General features: G+C 34.0%; 4 protein-coding genes across 5 annotated transcripts; 1 reads left to right on the top strand and 3 right to left on the bottom strand.

The window, feature by feature from the left end:
* Positions 1 to 1,758: 1,758 nt before the first annotated feature.
* On the bottom strand, positions 1,759 to 3,773 carry LOC122607392 (acyl-coenzyme A thioesterase 13-like). Its single transcript, XM_043780355.1, has 3 exons — positions 3,273 to 3,773; positions 3,022 to 3,162; positions 1,759 to 2,282 (listed from the first exon to the last, which is right to left on the bottom strand). The coding sequence occupies exons 1-3, from the start codon at positions 3,468 to 3,470 to the stop codon at positions 2,139 to 2,141; spliced, it is 483 nt and encodes a 160-aa protein (XP_043636290.1). The 5' UTR covers positions 3,471 to 3,773; the 3' UTR covers positions 1,759 to 2,138.
* A 940-nt stretch (positions 3,774 to 4,713) lies between these two features.
* LOC122607391 (acyl-coenzyme A thioesterase 13-like) lies at positions 4,714 to 7,258 on the bottom strand. Its single transcript, XM_043780353.1, has 3 exons — positions 6,993 to 7,258; positions 6,272 to 6,412; positions 4,714 to 5,256 (listed from the first exon to the last, which is right to left on the bottom strand). Exons 1-3 carry the CDS (start codon positions 7,191 to 7,193, stop codon positions 5,113 to 5,115), a joined length of 486 nt encoding a protein of 161 aa, XP_043636288.1. The 5' UTR covers positions 7,194 to 7,258; the 3' UTR covers positions 4,714 to 5,112.
* A 5,350-nt stretch (positions 7,259 to 12,608) lies between these two features.
* On the bottom strand, positions 12,609 to 15,826 carry LOC122607744 (acyl-coenzyme A thioesterase 13-like). 2 transcript variants are annotated; one of them, XM_043780772.1, is made up of 4 exons: positions 15,576 to 15,826; positions 14,294 to 14,434; positions 13,270 to 13,434; positions 12,609 to 12,821 (listed from the first exon to the last, which is right to left on the bottom strand). In XM_043780772.1, exons 1-3 carry the CDS (start codon positions 15,762 to 15,764, stop codon positions 13,303 to 13,305), a joined length of 462 nt encoding a protein of 153 aa, XP_043636707.1. In that variant the 5' UTR covers positions 15,765 to 15,826; the 3' UTR covers positions 12,609 to 12,821; positions 13,270 to 13,302. The 2 variants fall into 2 exon arrangements, with proteins under 2 accessions (XP_043636707.1, XP_043636706.1); XM_043780771.1 differs by lacking the exons at positions 12,609 to 12,821; positions 13,270 to 13,434 and adding an exon at positions 13,501 to 13,822 and having other exon boundaries at positions 15,576 to 15,820.
* A 3,022-nt stretch (positions 15,827 to 18,848) lies between these two features.
* On the top strand, positions 18,849 to 20,330 carry LOC122607575 (protein-S-isoprenylcysteine O-methyltransferase B-like). Its single transcript, XM_043780582.1, has 3 exons — positions 18,849 to 18,976; positions 19,272 to 19,343; positions 19,427 to 20,330. Exons 2-3 carry the CDS (start codon positions 19,274 to 19,276, stop codon positions 20,032 to 20,034), a joined length of 678 nt encoding a protein of 225 aa, XP_043636517.1. The 5' UTR covers positions 18,849 to 18,976; positions 19,272 to 19,273; the 3' UTR covers positions 20,035 to 20,330.
* Positions 20,331 to 21,262: the final 932 nt, after the last annotated feature.

The following is a 21,262-nucleotide window of genomic DNA, read 5'->3' as shown; positions in this document are numbered from 1 at the left end:
TGCATGACTCAATGTTATTGGTCTTTCCATGGTATCTTGTTACAAAAATATGCGGAATAACCAACACAAACACATGAGAATTGACGCCTTTTCAACTTTTGGTTTTATTTAAAAGTTAGAAAACTTTGTTAGTCTTAACAATTTAATTATTAAGTTATATTCCATTAAAGAAACAAAATGTTCATCGAGTCATAAAAGAACTTGATTATCAAACATATTGAAAAAAGGTTTCTTGGACAACTATACTTCCAAAGTAATTTGGCCAAAATATATTAATCTCATTTTTTGCTTTAACTACTCAACATCAAATGCAGCTTTCTTTGAAGCACACTGAACAGCAGATCAATCTTCTTTCTTCAATTTTTGCTGGTTGGTTTACAAAACAATGGAGGTCGTCCTTCGGCAATCAGTTCTATGATTGCTTTGTTCTTCAATACAGTTACTTTTACGCCGATACGTTTTATACTAAACTCCTGTTCATCCTGCGTTCTAACCAGGTTCATAGTAACAAGGGGCAATTCGGGTTTGGGTCAGCAGGTAGGTATCACCAAACCTGAACGTGAACCATTTGGCTAATCATGTTTAAAAAACTGAACCCAACATGGACAAGTCTATTTCATGTAACGCAGACATGGCACTTGTAACCTGTTTATCTAACGGGTCAAACGGGCTGCTTGATAAGAGGGTTAAAACAGGTTCATCCAATTTACGGGGTTGAATTTTAACTTGAATATTTTAGTTCTTCACATAACCAACATACGGAGTACAGACCAGCACTTAATTATAAAAAACTAGGCGTTGAACAACATAACCCACCCCATTTAGCCGTTCATTTAAGGGCTTATGCCCTGTTGGGTATTGCCACCCCAGTATCAAATGTCCTTCAATTTGGAAATAGGGAAACTTAGACCTTTTGGTCCTAACCAAGTAATCGGGCTCAAATAAGCCTAGGCCCTCTCGGGTCAGGTCATCAATGACAATCCTAAACATATCAATGACATTAGAATTTACATTTAAGAGTAACAAAATCTTAAAGGGGCACTGTAATAGATGTTACTAGCATAGTTGTCAAAAGCGAAAGCGATGTCAAAGCGCAAAGTCCTCAAATAGGGCGAAGGCGAGAGGTGCAAAAAAAGCGCACGCCCGGGAAAAAAAAAAGCGCACTAAGTAAATAATTATAAAATATTTATATATAGTGAAAACTAATAGTAAAAGAAAAATCAAATGTCATTTATAAAACCAAATATCATTCAAAAAGTACAAACTTTTCAACCAAAAACTTCAAATTATTAGACTATGGTCACTACTCTGTCTTCTTCCCCCATTTTATATTTTCTATCTCTTCTTTTATCTTCTTAAACAACTATGGTCACTCATTTTGGCCGGAAAACATTAGATCTAGCCACGATTTGGCCGGATATTGAATGATTTAGTTGAATGTTGACCCATTTAACCAATTTGATCGCCGTTGACTACCAGAATTGACCAGAGTTGACCCTTGTTGATCGCCTTTTTCATGGTCGACTTGGGCCTAGGGTTTCAGGCGCTGGAGGTGCGCCTCGCCCGCCTTTTGCGCCTAGGCACAAGAGGCGCTCGCCTTTGACAACACTGGTTACTAGTACTTACTAGGTCTACACTGTGAATCAAATAGCTCGATACAAGTGCCATCTAAGTTGAGGCATGCTTTGTAAACAAAGTGATCCATTTTGACTACGGATTACATGTCCCACAGATAGAAAATAATCATGAGTATCAGACTGTCAAAGAAAAGTTTTCTAACATTATTGTAAGCTTTGAAATCTCATATAACACCCTCAATTCTTAGTACAAGGAAAGTGAAAATTTCATAAACTAATATAATACACCACCTTAAATTGTAGACATAATAACATAGAACAATTTGTCGGGTATTTGTCTTATAGGTTCCACCTCGGTGTCAAGCCAACTGTTTTCCCTTCAATGATCATTTTTATCAATTTGTAGAATATCAGAAGCTGAGCTAGTTTTATAATATATCGGCCAGGGATCAAAAGAGACAGTCTCGATGCCTTGTGGGGTCTAATATACAAAGACGCAATAAACAACAAAAACAAGTAGTTTGAATCAATATGTTATCTAACCAGAAGACCAATCTATATTCAAACTTTACTCTGTGGTTTACGAAACAATGAATGTCGTCCTTCAGCAATTATCTCTCCGGTTGATTTATTCTTCAAAACAACTTCAGTCCCATGATATGCCCCTTTTTTACCCAGAAGCTTTGAGTTTATCTCCAACTCATCCTGCCAGAAGAATATATATAAATTCAAACATAAGCATATAAAAAACAACCTTTCCAAAAACTGGTTGATTGCTTGCAACACCGAGACTTAACATGTTTTTACCAAACATAGTAGTAGTACTGTAAGCATAAACTTCTTGCATTTGCTACAATCCATTCACGGTAGTTACATCGCCAATCATATAAGTTCTGTTTTTATATTCCTTTTGACCAATAAGACAACGTTTTGTTACTTCAAGTTGTTATAATTGGTGACAAGATGTAAGTACTAATATCGATAACTTTTGTACTATGTTGCCTAATCCGTAAAACATGTAAACCTGTAAGGCATCCTGCTATTCCAAGCAATTATTCCACCAGAAATCGTTTTACTGTGACTGAGACACATTTTCATTATTTTGACGTCACTTATTTCATAGAAAAAATTACAATTTCTAAGATTAACTCTCGTATTTTATGGATGAGAAGCTGATTTAGGATCAGGAACGAAGCAACATTAGTTTCATAGATGAACTAAAAGATCTTTGATTCTCTCCCATTTCCAACTACAAATCATTATCTTTTTACTATCTGCAACCAACATTTGTAGTCAATAGTTTCGTTTTATTATTCGTTTGTCAGAATGGTGATCTGTTCTTTAAAAATTGTGGACGAAGAAATCCTTGTAATGATCAATCTTTGAGTGGAATGCTAAGTAGTAACCACTTCTTAAAATTAAGACCAAACAACTTAGCACATACATTGAGTTTCGCAGTAGAAAGGTAAGAAATAGACATATCCACAGATAAAGGCATGCCTTTATCTTTCTCATACAAGGCCATGGCGCCAATCTTATCTACCAAATTCGCTATCGCGCCCATTGCCAGATATCCATTCCTATCCTACATACATAAAATCACATGTAATATGATACGTATGTACATCAAAACTTATAAAAATCTGCAAATGTACATAACCAAATAAACAAAAAACTTGAGGATGGAGTTGTTACAGTAAGGCGAGGTGGGACTATGAAAGAGCAAGATATGGAACCGGGCTGGAAACGATCAACTTGTATCCCTCTAATGGCAAATTCTTCATAGAAGCTAAGGTTTGCTTCAGGTGGTTGCGGAGAGATGTTGAGTCCGGTGACTCGGTCTGAATCTTGCTGGGTTACTTGGAGATATTCTCTTGGGTTTTTAGTCTCCATATGAGCCTTGATTGGCAACCAGACATGAGTGGGTGTTACTTTCCCAGCTTCCAACCCACTATATATGCATCTAACTACTATTATTTTGGAGCTATTATCACAAATAATACATGTGGTATACTATTTAATAAAAACACTATAATTTATTTAATTATTTTCCATTAAAGATACAATATGTTCATTGTGTTTTATAAAACTTAACCATCAAACATAAATTTGATATATTAATCTCATATTTTGTTTTAAATACTTAAAAGTAGGCATGAGCTGGGTCAAAAAACCCGGCCTAGCTTGGCCGAAACCCGAAAAACCTTGAAACTAAAAACCAAAACCCGGCCCATTTAGATTTGGGCGGGTTCGGTCTGTCCTGCCATCCCGGTGTATACTGGGTCGGTCTCAGTCCAAATCCATTTGGCCCGAAATTGTGACTTTTTGGCAGATTTTGATGGCCTGCTGGGCTCTAAAAAAGTACCTGATAGGATTAAAAAAGAAGTGCAGGGCTTAAAAAAGAAGTACCTGTAGCAGTATATGACATATACTCAGAGCTCCTAGACCACCACCTACTCTAGTATACGAGTCACGAGTCAGAATTACGTAACAGAGTCACAAAAAAATCAAGCAAACAAATGAAACAATACTCCGGACTCTGGAGTCAAGAGTATTGTTGTTGCTGTTGTTATTGTACTCTGCTCAAGACAGGCAACATCAAATGCAACATTTTTTATTTTTTATTTTTTGAAGCAAACTGGCCAGAAGATCAATCTGCTTGGTTCAAATATTGCTGATTGATTTACAAAACAATGGAAGTTGTCCTTCGCTAATCAGTTCTCCGGTTGCTTTGTTCTTCAAAACAACAAGGGTTCCATTATAAGCCACTTTTACACCCTACAGTTTTGCACTAAACTCCAGTTCTTCCTGCCAAGAAGGTAAATTGTTGAGCATAGGCATCTAAACAGACGCCTGTTACGCCATCACGATGTACTCCCTACACCAACACCATCATATTGTTCTAACCAATGTCCTAGTACCAAGTAAGGGGCAATTCAGGATTGGATTGGCAGGTAGATATCACCAAACCTGTATATGACCCATTTGGCTAATCATGTTGAAAAAACTGAACCTAACATGGACAAGTCTAACTTATGTAACGCAAACATGGCACTTGTAAGTTGTAACCTGTTTATCTAACGTGTCAAACGGGCTGGTGGATTGAGAGTGTTGAAACAGGTTCATCAAATTAACGTTTAAAAGAGAAAAATGCTGTAACATTATTGTAAGCTTTGAGATCTCATATTACACCCTGAATTCTTCATACATTAATATCATTAGTACAATGAAAGTGAAATTTTATATACTAATATCATACACCACCTTAAAATGTAGACATAAAGATATAGAACATTTTGTCGGATTTTTGTCTTATAGGTTCCCTCGGTGTGAAGCCAACATTTTTTCATTCGATGATCATATTCATCAGTTATCAGAATATGCAGAAGCTAAGCTAATTTTCTTATTCATCGGACAGGGGTCGAAAAAAAGCAGACTTGTTCGCTTGTGGAGCTTATTATACAAAGACGCAACAAACGACAAAAGCAAGTGTTTTGAATTAATAATGTCCTCTAACCAGAAGACCAATCTATATTCAAATTTTACTCTTTGGCTTACGAAACAATGAATGTCGTCCTTCAGCAATCATTTCTCCAGTTGTTTTTTTTTTCAAAACAACATGAGTTCCATGATATGCCCCTTTTCTACCTAAAAGGTTTGAGTTTATCTCCAACTCATCCTGCCAGCAGAATATGATTTCAAACATAAGCAGATAATAAAACAATCTTTCCAAAATGGGGTTAATTGCTAGCAAAAACAGAGCTTTACATATTTTTACCAAATACAGTACCAGTAAGAAAATTAACTGAATCTTGCTACAATCCATCATGGTAGTTATGTTAGCAAACGCATAAGTTTAGGGTTTGTTTTTTATTTGTAGTGACCCATTAAACGATGTATTTTTTGGTCATGATTACCGATATTGATAACTTTAGTACTACGTTGCTGGTACCTCAAAAGATGTAAATCCGTAAGGTATCCTGCTATTCTAAGAAATATTTCACCAAAAATCAATGTTTGTGACCGAGTTCTTTATCATGACATATGTACATCGTTGGATATTTGGTACCTTATTCACAAAATACATTGACACATTTTCATCAATTTGACGACACTTATTTCATAAATAAAATTACAATTTGTAGGATTAACTCTCTTATTTTATGGATGAGAAGCTAACTTAGGTTCAGTAAAAACGCAACATTAGTTCCATAGATGAACTAAAAGATCTTTCATTTCCTCACATTTCCAACAACAAAACATAGTTTACATGCTTTGAAACACCACTAGTAAGTAAGCACCTAATGCCGTCTTCGTTTTGGGTTCCAATACCTCAACGGTGTAGAGGGGAGGTTAAGATGTAGACAGCCTTACCCCTACCACGACGACGTAGAGAGGCTACTTCGAGGTTCTATCTAAGATAGAAAAGGACCTCCAGCCTTGCAAGGCATGAGGATAAAACCCTTCACCTCTGTATCCAGAGCCACTTATCCAACCGAAAATAAACAAAATCACTAGCTAAATAAACGCCAATATTATAGATTAACATTAACATACTATATATATATATATATATTCCTTTCATTAATATCTTCGACCAAGATATGTAGTCAATAGTTTTATTGTATCATTCGTTTGTCAGAACGGTCTATCCCAATATTTCCTAAGCAGTAAATACACTCCAAACAACTTACATCGAGTTTCGCAGTAGAAAGGTAAGAAATGGACATATCCACAGATAAAGGCATAGCAGTTTCTTTCTCATAAAATGCCATTGCGCCAATCTTATCTACTAAATTCGCTATCGCGCCCACTGCCAAATATCCATTCCTATCCTACATACATAAAACCACACCTACATCAAAACTTGTATATACAAATATATATAAACATTATTCATTGTGAAATAAATATTAAAAAATTAGTATGTGAGGTTTTTATACCTAAGTTTTAAGTACATAACAACCAACATTCACTTATATATATATATATATATAGGGAAAATGATTTATGATGTTAACATCATCTTTGTTGGATGATGTTGCTCTCACAAACTCACTTAAATCAATTTCTACCCATGTCAAAAACCCCCCATGACTTTTAATGGTTTGTGAGAGCAACATCATCCAACCAAAATAATGTTAACATCATCCAAGTTATCCCCATATATATATATATGGGGTTAACAACTATGCTTCTAGCAGCAGCCTACTTCCAGGAGTTTGTGAGGGGATGATTTTGTATGTACACATGTGATTTTCATCGGGTGGGGGTGGGGGTGGGGGAGTTTGTGAGGGGAAGCATGGAAGACATCTTCTAGCAGCATATTGGTTTTTCCATATATATATATATATATATATATATATAGCAAACGTATATAATCAAATAAACAAAAACTGGGGATGGATATATTACAGTAAGGCGAGGTGGGACTACGAAAGAGCAAGATATAGAACCAGGCTGGAAATGATCAACTTGAATCCCTCTAATGGCGAATTCTTCATAGAAGCTAAGGTTTGCTTCGGTTGATTGCTGCCGGGAGATGTTGACTCCGGTGACCCGGTCTGAATCTTGTCGGGTTACTTGGAGATATTCTCTTGGGTTTTTGGATTCCATTGTTTATTTTTTTATTTTGAACAACAATTCCATATGTTGTTGGCCACTTGTTCTGGCTCTTGGGATGTGTCATGTGTGTTGGTAAAGTTTTTTTTTGAGCTTTTTTGTGGGCCACTAGATGTATTACGTTCCAACTTCCAACCCAAAATATTTTTTTTTTCCTAGAAAATGAATTTCGCTTGAAACTTTATATTTTGACAACGAGAAATATAATATAAGTTGTCTTGTTGTGTTATTAACTTAGTATGTGCTAGAGAGTTATTTTAAAATAAAAATGTCTATTCCAAATACTCAATACGGGAAAATTTCTACTAATCCATCTGAAAGCACGACGATTGATATGGGTAAACTCTGCACACTTAGACTTGAACCTGGGTATACCCAAGTCAAACTTTCATAGAAGGACTACATACATCTCAAAGTTGGTTGAATGAGGATTCGAATTTAAGACCTATAAGTCAACAAGGGAACTCCAAGCCACTACACCAACTTATCATTAATTGCATCTAATCTATACTTCCTTATAAAGCAAATCACTCTTTTCTCATCTTTTAACTTTCAGCCTTTGAAATATCTAAATTACCCATCTCTTTTATTAACTAATTTAAATATCTCTACCTAATATACTTATAATACTTATAGTGAAATCAATTACTTTTACATTACCCTCATTAAAATTACCTTCAGATTAATAAACACATCGTTAGGTCACCAACACCGGCGTCATCTATCGTTGTCGCCGCATTTTTATTTTATTTTTTTCTAGGTAAACAATTTTGTATAAAGCATCTTAGGTTTGATATCTAACGCAAGGTTTTCGCATATATTTTAATTGTGTTTTTTTTTTAAATAAACTCTTAATGATATGGGTTTTTTATTGAAAATTTTAATTTTATATCTATTTTAGTTAAGACAATATAAGCTAGATAATCCAACATTCACAATTGATTTTCATCTTTACGAAGAAAGGTGAAATAAAAGAAGGGCGAAGGGAGTTGGTGCAAATGGTTATTGAAGAGGTGAAGGTGTATTCACTTAAGTGAAAGAGGTTATGGTGACGAAACATGACTCATTTAATAGGGTGTCGAAAGTCACAAAATCTAAAGAAATATATTTTTTTTTCTTTGAACAATTTATAGATCTGAGAAAAAACTAAAGGGTGGCCACCCTTCAGGCCCCTTAGAACATCCACCATTGTCAAGATGCGAGGTTATTTTTTCTTTAATATTATTTATCTTATTTTGTTTTTATTTTTATGTGGGTATATTATAAGGTATTGTGAGACATATTTGTGTGTTACATTTGAACGTAATAATGATAACATGGTATGAAAAAGTGTAAATGAAATAAGTGAATGATGAGAGATGCTCATAAATTTCCACCAATTCCTTTCAAAGTGGACTATCTTTCCACCTTATAACTAGAACAATTTTTGTAATCGTTGATCTCGACAACCTAGGGTGAAAGACCTTCCACCTTGTCCATCCTTTCACCATTACACATGCTCTTACACCTTTTATCTGTAAATTCTTATGAAAATTCAATATTGTTAAATTATTTAGATATTAAATGTCCATAATATTCAATAATCTCTATTGTTTATATCTTAGTTAATATCCATTTGACTGAGTACTCGAAATAGACTCTTGACCCCCCCCCCTCTCTCTCTTCCCACCTTCTCGTCAATCTGAGTCACGAGTTCTCCAACTTTGTTAGGACAAAATGATTATAATACATGAATCTATTAACTAATATTATATTTAAATTTCAAGTTTGTGTGATTGTGTCTAAACAATTTTTTTAAAGTTTGAATTTTGTAATAAACTAAGATCACATATAATTTCAAAAATCATTATTTTTAGATGTAAAATCTCAACCCGGGTACTCCCCAAGTCAAGTTCGAGTCTTCAAAAGCAACAGACTTTTCCTTTGTTAAGTCGATTCTGAATTACAAGTTTTTAAACCTTGATCATATATAAAATTAAGTTAATTTGATCTTTGATTTAGTTTGGTTTATAAATCAAATAGTTGCAAGTGAGATGGAAATCCAATTTCTAGATAGATTTGGTTTCAAAGCAAAGCAAAAACCCAAATCATTATATATAATAACAATCCAAAAGTCGGGTGCTACAGTACCGGGTCGGGTTAACCAGCACTATAACAACTCAAAGCAACACTATAGCAACTCGGTACTGTAGCAACAAACAACTGTGCAGGATGAACAAGAATAATAATTACAATAAAATCCGAACATTGTTCATTAATCATCGGCAGCAATACCCACCGCAAGAAAAATCCACCGATGGTCGCAGGTACAGCGACCGTTTCATTACTCCATTCTTGAGTTTTGCCTTTGTTTCACCTTTTCCTGTCCACTTTTAATCTTTCTTTCTTCCGCTTCCACATCTATACATAACCGACATACATCTTCTCATTTGCAAAGCAATCAAGACATTCAAACAAACAAAGCGCTAAACCACTTCAAAATCGCTTATTGACACAAACAATTCTTTTTCTTTCTTATTTTTCTTCTTCCACACACAAACAAAAAATCAAAAACAATTGACTTTTCATAGTTCAAATTCTTAAACTGCGCGTACAACTTATAAAGCAAAGAAGAAAAAGGAGGCATCCTTTACGACATTAAAAATCGGGATAACCACATAAAATAGAAACGACCTTTCGACCAATTCACGAAAATAGCAGTGACCTTTAAAAGTTTTACTTTTAGAAATGAACTTTCATTTATTCCCGAAAATAGTAACATTTGACATGCGTACATGATGACATGGACATTTTTTGATTACGTGACATTTTTTAATGACGTGACATACTTTATAACTACAGAAAATAGAAATGACCTTTCGACCAATTTACGAAAATAGCAGTGACGTTTAAAAGTTTTACTTTATAGCAATAAACTCTCATTTATTGTCAGATTACTCTAACACCGACGGCGGCAATGTTGGAGATGGAAGTGGTTTCTTATTGATTTCTTCAACTAATTTAGAAACCGCCAGCGGTCTGTTTGAGCTAACCTCTGGATCTCCGCTATCTGGATCTATGTCATCTGTCGACGACTATTCTTAAACGGTCCAGATCCGGCCTATGAAACTGTCGTCTCACCATGAACATCCTCAGGATCTCCCTCCGGCTAAAACAACGACGTTTTGGCATCTAATTTTAGAGATTTTTAATCTCGAGATAGACGAAGAAGAGCTATGTCTCCATTAAGATCTTCATACACAACTTTTCAGCTTTTCAATGCTTGAAATAGGAAGAGACTCAACGGGAATCGATAAAATCAAGTTGAATTAGCTTCAGAAGAAAATGCGAGAAGAAATACCTTTCCGGAACCAAAACTAAAACGGAGCTATGTCATTTTTGAGGGAAAATGACATGACTGATAAAAGTTACATAATAAATAAATAAAAAATAATGTCATGTCATTAAAAAATGCCACATAATTGATAAATGTTCACGTCATCATGTACACGTATAAAATGTTACTATTTTCCAGAATAAATGAAAGTTCATTGTTAAATATTAAAACTTTAAAAAGTCACTGTCATTTTCGTGAATTCGTCAAAAGATGCTTTCTATTTTCTGCAGTTATCCCTAGAAGGGAAAGCAGCTTGAGAAATGAAAAAGAAAAAGGTGAGAGTACAGGAAGCCAGAAATATACTATGGGTGTGAGCGGATAGGTGTTTGATAGCACACCGTTTTACAAAACTATACAGTGCTTTTCGCAATTAACATAAGGGGAAAAGGAATATGAGGCTGTTAGGCACCTAAGTTGGGTGAAAAACTTCTCACATACCTTTTTCTAAACCATAAAAATCATGGGGGGTTAAACTTTTATTCAAAATATTAAAATATTGGTATGTGAGGGGTTTTTCATACCGTTTTACTAAAGGGAAAATCTTAAATACTGTTAAAAGTATAAAAAACCCAGCCCCTGTATGTCACACATGTTATAATAAAAAACCCAACCCCCTGTATGTGAGGGAAGACAGCAGGTAACTCCTGCTGTTAACAGTATATTAGACACCCCTTTACTAAATTGAAATTCTAACTTCTAAGTTTCAAAACGGACCAAACTTGGCCCATCAATAACAATTTTTTCTTTGAGCCAAAAAAAATCTTGCAATCCATTTTGGCTAAAAAAAATTATATCTCAGCAGCTTTGATTTTTTAAAGGTCGTCTCATTATCATCTTTTAATTTGAGATTTTATCCTTTTACGAAAAAAAAATCATGCAAAACAAATGCTTTTCATTTTTGTATTACCAACTTTCATTAAATTGTAAATGGATTTGGTTTATCAAATTCTTTTCATTTTTATATTAAGAACTTTCATTAAATTGTAAATGGATTTTTAGTGACAGATAATAACTTTTATGTACAGAAGAAACATAGTCTAGGCTAACCTGATTATAAATGTAGAGTAAAGAAGTTGCATATGCAGCTCTAAACAAATATAAAGTAATTAAAAGCCGGTTTGTTAAGCATTTTTTTTTTAATCGTATTTTATAAATTTCAAATGGAATAACTTGAAAGATCAGGTACATACATACTAATTAGGTAAAACAAAATAAATTATAAAAAATATATGAAGTTAAGGGTATATAATGCGTGCATTTGGTATGAGTCTTTAAGGCACACTCGAAAAACACGTAAAAAGTTTAACCCCGGACGTTGCACGGGAATTAAACTAGTTATAAACAATTCCACTTCGGCTCCATTCGAGTTATGGTTTCTTTGACGTGAATCAATATTTTAAAGACCCGTAGTTTCAATTATACGAATTTCACGAATTTGATTTTTCCTGGTTTAGATAAAGTGAATATCACATATCGTTTTTTTTAAAGAATTAAAATAAAGTTTAGAAATTATTTTTCATAATTATATCATTAAATTATAAATTGTACTCGTAATAAATTACTTTCCATAATTAATGATTATATTTAAATATATTATATTTAAATTTAATCTAATAATTCTAATTAAAAATTGAGCTTCATTTAAATATTGAAACTTCTCGATTTTGGAATTAAGGTTTCTCTTTCGTATATATTTAGATATATTAGAGATGGGGTGAGATATTTTGAGACCATCTCTTATTTTAGGACCAACTAGGACCATTGATTTTTGTACAACATCATCATCTACTACGATATACAAGACTTTTTTATAAAAACACTAAGACTTTCCGGCGACGGGCCTACCAGAAAATCATGTGTAATACACATGATGATGGTGGTGTGTAAGTTATGAAAATCAATGGTCCTTTTTTGGACTTTTTTTAGTTGGTCTCAAATTATCTTTCCCCTATTAGAGATTGTTCATCTTGTAGGATAATATAATCATAAAACTGATCAAAAATGTGTATGGATTTAATATTACAAACATTGGATTAAAACTCAACAATTTTTTGCTTCAAGTATGCTCGTATGCCGTATATTTGGCAACAATATACCATAAACTTGGTTTCAGATTTTTCCTTTTCATTCAACTAAACAATGAATGTGTCTTTCTCAAGTAATCATCTCGGTGATTACTGTGTTCCTCGCAACAAGAGTTCCGTAGATAGGAGTTGCATTCAAAAGAAGTATCATCCGTAGCAGACCTGCAATCACCATTGCAGTTGGAAGATGTTATCGGAGTAGTAGTGAAGCAAATGAAATTGACAGATGAACGATCAAATAGAATCGTAGGGAGATGAGTTTGGAGTTGGACATGATTTTCAATTTGGTTCTATCTTTGGAGAATGCTTTCATCTGGAAGAAGACATAATGAAGATATATAATTTGATGCACCAGTTTTTTGGGATTGTAAACCTGATGATAAACCCCATTCACTATCCGATACATATACCAGGGGTGTCATATATAACTCTACCCAAATAACTTGGCCGACCCAATTGAGGTTAGCCGGATTGTCTTATTTGGGCATCTGTCTGTTATACTAGTTAAACTCATTATCACATAGGTTATATGGATCAGATAACAGTTTTACATATGTAACTTTTAGAAACTCTAGACCGGATAGAACATAAAAAACTGAACGTGACCAACCTGCAGGTCAACTGGTTTTTCCTGCTAGTCTGTTCAACTTATGCTAATCGACAGCTGCTTCTCGCTCTTTTTTTCAAGATCTTTGAGCCTCTTCAGGTTATGAGACCGACATAAATTTATAGTTACTACATGTTTGATGAGCAGAGGCAAAGAAAAACAACTAACCTGAAAGCAACCAACGTTTCATGAATCGGATTTTCAACATTACTTTATGCCTAACTCGTAATCATAGAAACAAATATGAATGCATATGACAAAGTATACACAATTATATTATTGATTACATAATACATACTAGTCAATATAATAAACTTGTTTTTGCTCCTACTACACAGCTAAGCAGCTTTATTCTTCTATACATATGGCCAACAAACTGTAAAAGATTTTCTAACCAGAAGAGATTTAGTTTTCAAATTTTGCTTCTTGTTTTACGAAACAATGAATGTCTTCCTTCCGCAATCATCTCTCCAGTTGTTTTATTCTTCAGAACAACAAGCGTTCCATTATACGCCCCTTTTCTACCTAGAAGCTTTGCACTAATTTCCAACTCATCCTGCCAACAGGGTACAAATTCCTTTTGACATAATCATATACACAAATAACCTATCTCTAAAATCTCTTCTATAATGCCATCTTAAATGTAACATCTCAGCTCAAAGTCATGGTGAACTAGTAATTATATCATTTTAAACATTTTCTTTACGGGCATTTTCAATTTTGAACAATACATAATCAGTTAATCACCCATCATGGGCATTGTCAAATATTTAAGAGAGCCCAATATATACTATTTGTTGGGTACAAACCGAAGTCAGGAATATAGGGATGTAAATGAACCAAAAGAACACAAACAGGAGGGGTTGCTCATATATGTGTATTTAAGTTTAAACATAGACAAACGGATGAATGAACACATTTTTCATGCTCGTTAACAATATATGCATGTTAAATGACATCAAACAAACAAACAAACATATCTTTGAAGAGTACCTTAACATAATTCAAGGTTAAACTTAGAACTTACATTAAGTTTGGCATTTGAAAGGTAAGATATAGACATATCAACAGAAACAGGCATAGGTGCATCTTTTTCATATATCACACTTGCACCAATCTCGTCTACTAAATTTGCAATTGCACCCACCGCCATGTCTCCATTCCTATCCTGTTTTTCATTTTCACAAAAATAAAATAAAAATAAAAATGCTAAGTTTACAAACAAACATTTACAAATTGATGTGGCAAATTAAGTGGACCAATTACATGTAAGGGACTGCCCAGTACTAAGGATTAGTCTCCTACATCAGTAAAACACTCTCCAGAGACTAATCCTTCTAAACAAGCCCAGTACTAAGGACTAGTTTTGGACCCACCTTTTATTTAATTGTACATTTACAAATTTCAAAAAAAAAAAAAAAAGAAAAAAGCATAATAAAACTCATCCCCATGGGAAAGAGTAACACAAGGACGAACCAGGGACGAGTCGAACCCAGTGGTCTTCGCTCGTCCCTGGATGGCGAACGAGCAAAGGACAAACAAAGACGAGTCATATTGGGTTGCTTCTAAAAGGCTGCCTTATGCGTAGACTCGTCTTCAAGAGAACTAATCCTAATCAGCGCCACATCAACAAAAAACCATCCAAGGACTAATCCCTCTAAATCCAACCTTATACCAAAGAATAGTCTTGGACCCACCTTTTATTTAATTATACACTCACAAAAAAAAAAAAAAATTAAAAAAAAGAAAAATGCTTAAATATTCGTCCATGGGGGGACGAGTCCAAGGACCCGTCCAACCCCACGGTGTTCAATGGAGGACGAGTCCAAGGACTAGTCTTGGACAAGTACATAAGGTACATCCCAAAAGCTTTCTTTTTTCATTATCTCTCTTCATTTCATTGGTGACACATGAGTTTGTATAAATTTGTTTGTAATTATAACATTGCTTATCACAAACATATAAAAGAAAAGGAAAAAAGTGCATAAAAAAAGGCAAAGAACTACTCGTATATACAATGTAGGGGTAGCCGGGTACAAATTTGCTAAAGAACTTGTGCCGTGAGTTACTTTCAATCCTGGTTTCGCCACCACATAGAAACGTATTAAAACTAGTCATGTTTTTCTAATCGTATGCATCCAACTATCAAAACCTATTTATCAAACTATAATTTAAAACATTTTCATGAACTCCTATGCATAATAAATCCATCATAAAACATACATATAAATATATAATAATTAATAATCATATAAATAAATTAATAAATATATAACAAAGGGTTTAAATAGTGGGGGGTAAGTTCATACAGTAAGGCGAGAGGGGACAGTGAAAGAGCAAGAAATGAAACCGGGTTGGAATCGGTCAACTCGAATGCCTTTGAGAGTGCAATCTTCATAGAAGCTGTGTAAGGCTTGAGGTGGTTGTGGTGGGATGATGAGTTGAGTGACTCGGTTAGAATCTTGGTGGGTGACTCGGAGGTATCCTTTTGGATCCATTATTGATTTTACTCTCTAGTATTTCTCGCCTTTTAAAAATAAAGAATCTGAGCCAACATTCCCCCTTGTTTTTCTGTATTAAATTTGAGAACATATTATTTAACCAGGTTATTATATTTATATTTGTCTATAGCTTTTGTTATGATATTAGCACCATTTTGAAAAAAAGAAAGAATAAAGATACAAACAAATTTTTACAAATTAAGTTGTTACCAATAAAATAAGGTAAGAGAAGGATGAAAGAAAATAAAGTTTGATATCTAATTGGTTTACTTAATTTGACACATAAGTTTGAAAAGATTTGTTTGTAATTAGTCTGTATGTTTAGCAATTAGCATTGCGCTTTAAAAAAAGTGTATTTGTGTTTCGACCTATAACGTAAGCATAAGTTATTATTTGATAGTAAAATGAAGGCGGAGTTGTCTAATATTCAACTTAGATAAAGGACTTCCTAACCATGGGTGAAATCACATTGTGTTTAAGAGTAGCTCGAGTTATGGGTCCACTAAATTGATGTAGTGTAATTTTTTTGAAAAATGATGTATTCTTTATTGGTGTTACGGGTCAAGGTAATATGAGATATCGGTCAATATAACAAACTCTAAAATTTTAAAAAAGATTATTTATAAAACTTATAAATACATACTCGTGCAACTAAATAAATAATGAAAACTACTAAAATGCCGAAAAACTCATAGAAATTGCTAAAAACAACAAAAAAAAAAATCTTTAAAATGTTAAAATTCGTGAAACTCTAGTCATTATCGTTACTTTACGATGATACAAAGCTAGTGGTAAAAAAATTGTGCCACGAGTCATTTTAAATCCTGGTTTCACCACTGTTCTTAACATCTTAATTTTTTTTAACATTTTTAGATAAATGAATGAACTCCTTATTTTATTTAAAAAAATAATATAAAATTGATAGTTTTTCATCCAAGTTGGATGTGACTATGTGAGACAACCCCGCCTTCAGTTCTCATATATATATATATATATAGGTGTGGGTTATTTATAGTACATGTGTAAGTTAACTTACACACTTTTTCCTCCTTCCTTCCATCTTCGACCACCACCATGATCATTTCCGACCACCACCATGATCATCCGGCGACGGCAGTTAACTTTCTGGCGAGAATCATGTTCGTTTTCGGGTGGATACGGTACAGGCCAGAGGCCCTTATCCGTTCTAAACTGACCGTCAAGGAACACATATGAGAATCGTATGGATTTGATGGACGACGATCTAAGAGATGGTGACAGTTTGCTACGGTACGGGCGAAACCCTTGCTACCGGCGCCGACGTCGTGGTTGGGGTGGTCGGAGATGATGGAGGCTAGTGGTGGTTGTCTCGCGAAGGAAAAAACCTAAAAAATTTAAACCCTAAAATGCTAAAAAAGTTGTACTTACACATGTGTAAGTCTCGCCGGAGATGATCGCCGTCATCGGAGGATCATGGTGGTGATTGGAGGTGATCATGGTGGTGGTGGTCGGAGATGGAAGGAAGAAGGAAAAAGAAGCATTTAAGTTAACTTACACATGTACTATAAAAAGTACATGTACTACAAATAACTTTCACCTCTCTCTCTCTCTCTCTCTCTCTCTTTATATATATATATATATATAAAGTAAATATCGAGGTGTCTCACACCCAACTTGGATGAAAAACTCATTACATCTAATATTTGTATATATATATTTTTTGTATAAAATAAGCGTCTATATATTTATTCTATAAAAATTATTTAAAAAGTACGATGTGAGAAAATTTTCCACCTAAGTTAGGTTTTGGACAATCTCACACTCACTTTTCGCATATATGTATAAAATCGTTCATGTATTTATTTTATAAAAATATTTAAAAATTATGATGTGAGAATTTTCCACCTAAGTTAATTGTTAGACAACATCACGCTTACTTTTCGCATAAATATACATTTATTTTATAGAATATATAACAAAATTATGATGTGTTTTTGCTAGTGCAAATGTAAAATATTTAGAAATGAATATAGTTAAAAAAAATTTTTTTTTATTTGTAAAAAATGATATAACTAGTAATATCACACAACAACAATAAAACCTGATTCCTAGGCGGGTTATGGGGGAGGTGAGCTGTAGACAGTCTTGTGTCTACCCGAAGGTAAAGAGACTGCTTGCATAAGGATCTCTGGCCACAAAGAGATAAGAGTCAGAAAGTGTAAATGTTTTAGTTATCATACTTGTTAGCCAAAAATAGCATAATAAGATATACCTTTCTGCTAAGTATCACCCGACTACATTAAGCGTAGGAAAAAAATAGCAAGCATGCAAGCTAACAATACTTTAGCATAGGTTCGATAATACATATATATATAACAGCAACCATATTTAACATAGTAAACTACATAGATAAAAAAAATACAATAAACATAGCATGCATACATACGTAAGTATAAATAGGAATGATCATAATTGTCAAATAATTCAAAAATTAAAACTTTCTTTCCAAATGCAGTAGAAAGAGATTAAGATTAGGATAATTTTCTTTAAAAAAAACTAGCACGTTACCCGCCTCATTGATAATACATATATATTATAGCAACCATATTTAATATAGTAAACTACATAGATAAAAAAAAATACAATAAATATAGCATGCATACATACGTAAGTATAAATAGGAATGATCATAATTGTCAAATAATTCAAAAATTAAAACTTTCTTTCCAAATGCAGTAAAAGAGATTAAGATTAGGATAATTTTCTTTAAAAAAGACTAGCACGTTACCCGCACAATGCGGCGGTGATCGTGACAGCGACAGTGTGGTGGAGGGGCGAGTGTTGGTGGTGGAGGCGACGTCGAGTGGTGTAAATAATTGATATAAAGGGTTAATGAAAATATATTGAAAAAAATAATGGATTGGTAGTGTATATTAATAATTAATGTTAGGGGATAGTGTATGTGAAAATATTTTAAAGGGTACTAAGTAAAAATATTATATATTTTTAACATTTCTATAAATAAAAAAACTATTTCTTTTATAACATAGTATTAATAAAGTGATAAAACTAAGAATAAATATTTTTGAACAAATAAATACATAGGTTTATATTCCCGACCCACACGGGCCACACATACCCACCCCCGCCCATCTCAGATCTCACGTGACTGACAAACCTCCCTTCAGCGACGGAGTCACCACCGGCGCCGCCATCATCATCTTTTTTATGTAAGCATTCTCCTTTAAAAAAGTAAATCCATTTATATTTGCATCTAGTTAATTAGGTTTTGATTGCCTAACTTTCTTTTTCCCCTAAATTAATTAAAACTTAGCCTCACTATTTTTGTATTTTGATAATTAATTCCATTCAATTGATAAAGGCCTTTGATTTTAAAAATAATATTGTTTAGTTTCACTTAGTGTACAAGTTCTGATGAAATTCTCTTGATGCGTTTTTTAATATCCAGTATGTGCTTAGCCTAATATGCTGAAAAATATTTTTTTCCCTTTTTTTTTGTTGTAGAAATGTCCCTTTTGAAGAATTTTGTTCGTGACATAAATACCGAATTTGCGGACAGCCCGTCTTCGTTTCCAGGTGTGAATTGAGCCTTGCCTTTAGTAATTAACCACAAATTCTTAAAACCCATCTGACTGAACCTTTCATCTTATCTGAAAAAGTTTCGTTGAATCAACATCTGATGGACGTATTCGGCTACACTGCTTCCAGACAATTGTCACAAATGTTATTTGCCGTATTCTTTTTCCATGGTTCCGAATACTTATTAGCAATCATATTTCACGGGAAATCTAACGTAACCCTTAACTCGCTTCTAATCAGCCAACAATACATCTTAGCCATGATCCTTTCCGTCCTAGAATATTTACTCGAACTTTACTTTTTCCCTGGTTTAAAGGAATATTGGTGGATAAGCAATTTAGGACTTGTTATGGTCGTTGTTGGGGAAGTTATAAGGAAACTTGCTATTATAACTGCTGGACGGGCTTTTACGCATCTTATTCAGAGACATCACGAGGTACATCATAAGTTGGTAACTCATGGAGTTTATAGTATTGTTCGTCATCCGGGATACACGGGTTTCTTGATTTGGTCGGTTGGTACGCAAGTAATGTTGTGTAACCCGTTGGCAACCATTGCATTTACGCTAGTTGTTTGGAACTTTTTTCATAGAAGAATACCATACGAGGAGTACTTCTTGAGACGCTTTTTCGGGGATTATGAAGAGTTTGCTAAACGGGTTCCTTCTGGCATTCCATTTGTGCAGTGATGATAAAACTAACGCATTACCATTTGTAAGTTCATATCCTTTTACAGGGGTAGGCTAAAGCTCTGATATGCTTGCTTGGTCATTTTTGATGTTTAATATGTTTCTGTTGTAAATTATCATCCGAGTTATGGAATCGCTTGATAGGATTTGGATCTGCAAACTAGGAGCCAGATTTTTAGTAGTTTATTGATATCGATACCTACGTTTGCTATGGTAGTCTGGTACACTTTGTTTGTTTAGATTGTGTTAAGGATTTACACATTTAGCATAACTAATTGCCATCACATTTAGCATAATTAATTGCCATTTATGTTTTTCTATCACTTAAAACTTTCAAGGAATGAAAGTCTCCTACTCAAAAACCATGAAGTGTCAAAACCTTCTTCAAGATGCTTGTTACCTTTGATGACAGTAGTGCTAGTATTTAAAATGGATTTGAGATTTTCTGCAAGTAGCACCCATATCCAAAATCCAAGTCAGGCCTTGCGAGTTGAGAAGACCAAGTATGAAAGGTCGTTGGCTGTTGTGATAGTGAAGAAGACTTAGTGAGTTGACCACAGGATCCGATTACATTTTTGCCATAAATATGAATATCTGGATGCCATAAAAAGTGGGAAAAAAATAAAAGATCTTTCTTCCTGAGATGCTTGTGTCTCATTCTAGTTTCTGACTTTCTGGGATGGATGTTGTGATCCAATTTGATAAATTGGAAGCTAGAATCGTCATTTCTTTAACTTATCCTGCTTTGTTCTTAATATTTAATATTTATGTACCCATTTCTTTGTTATACGTCTGTAGCTTGTGCATGCCCAGTTTAGCCTTTTTTTGTTTTTTTTTGGCTTTTGCATAAGGGAGATGATCTGTACATCATATGTTTTTGACCGTACACCACCAAATGTGCTTTAGAGTGTTGTACTGTACAATACTATATAACATGTTTGGTGGTGTACAGATCACTTCCCTTTGCATAAGTCCTGATATCTGGAAATGAGTATTAATGTACCCATTTCTTCAACTTATCCTGCATTCTAGATCTGTTACCCTCAATACAAAAGGCCAGGTGGTTAAAAGGAATCGAGCCCAAATTCCAGTTTAAGCTTTGTGCAGTCGCTTGGGTTAGATTTATTCAGATTACTTCAAGACCAGAGACTGGGTCGAAGCAACACATTATTCTTTTAATGTTTCTGAGGTTGTTGGGTAACCGGCCAATTACCTATGATTATCATGT

The sequence above is a fragment of the Erigeron canadensis genome, chromosome 7, assembly GCF_010389155.1.
Source record: "Erigeron canadensis isolate Cc75 chromosome 7, C_canadensis_v1, whole genome shotgun sequence".
Lineage (NCBI taxonomy): Eukaryota > Viridiplantae > Streptophyta > Magnoliopsida > Asterales > Asteraceae > Erigeron > Erigeron canadensis.
Note: the sequence above shows the minus strand (reverse complement) of the source record. Positions and strands in the feature narration are given on the sequence as shown.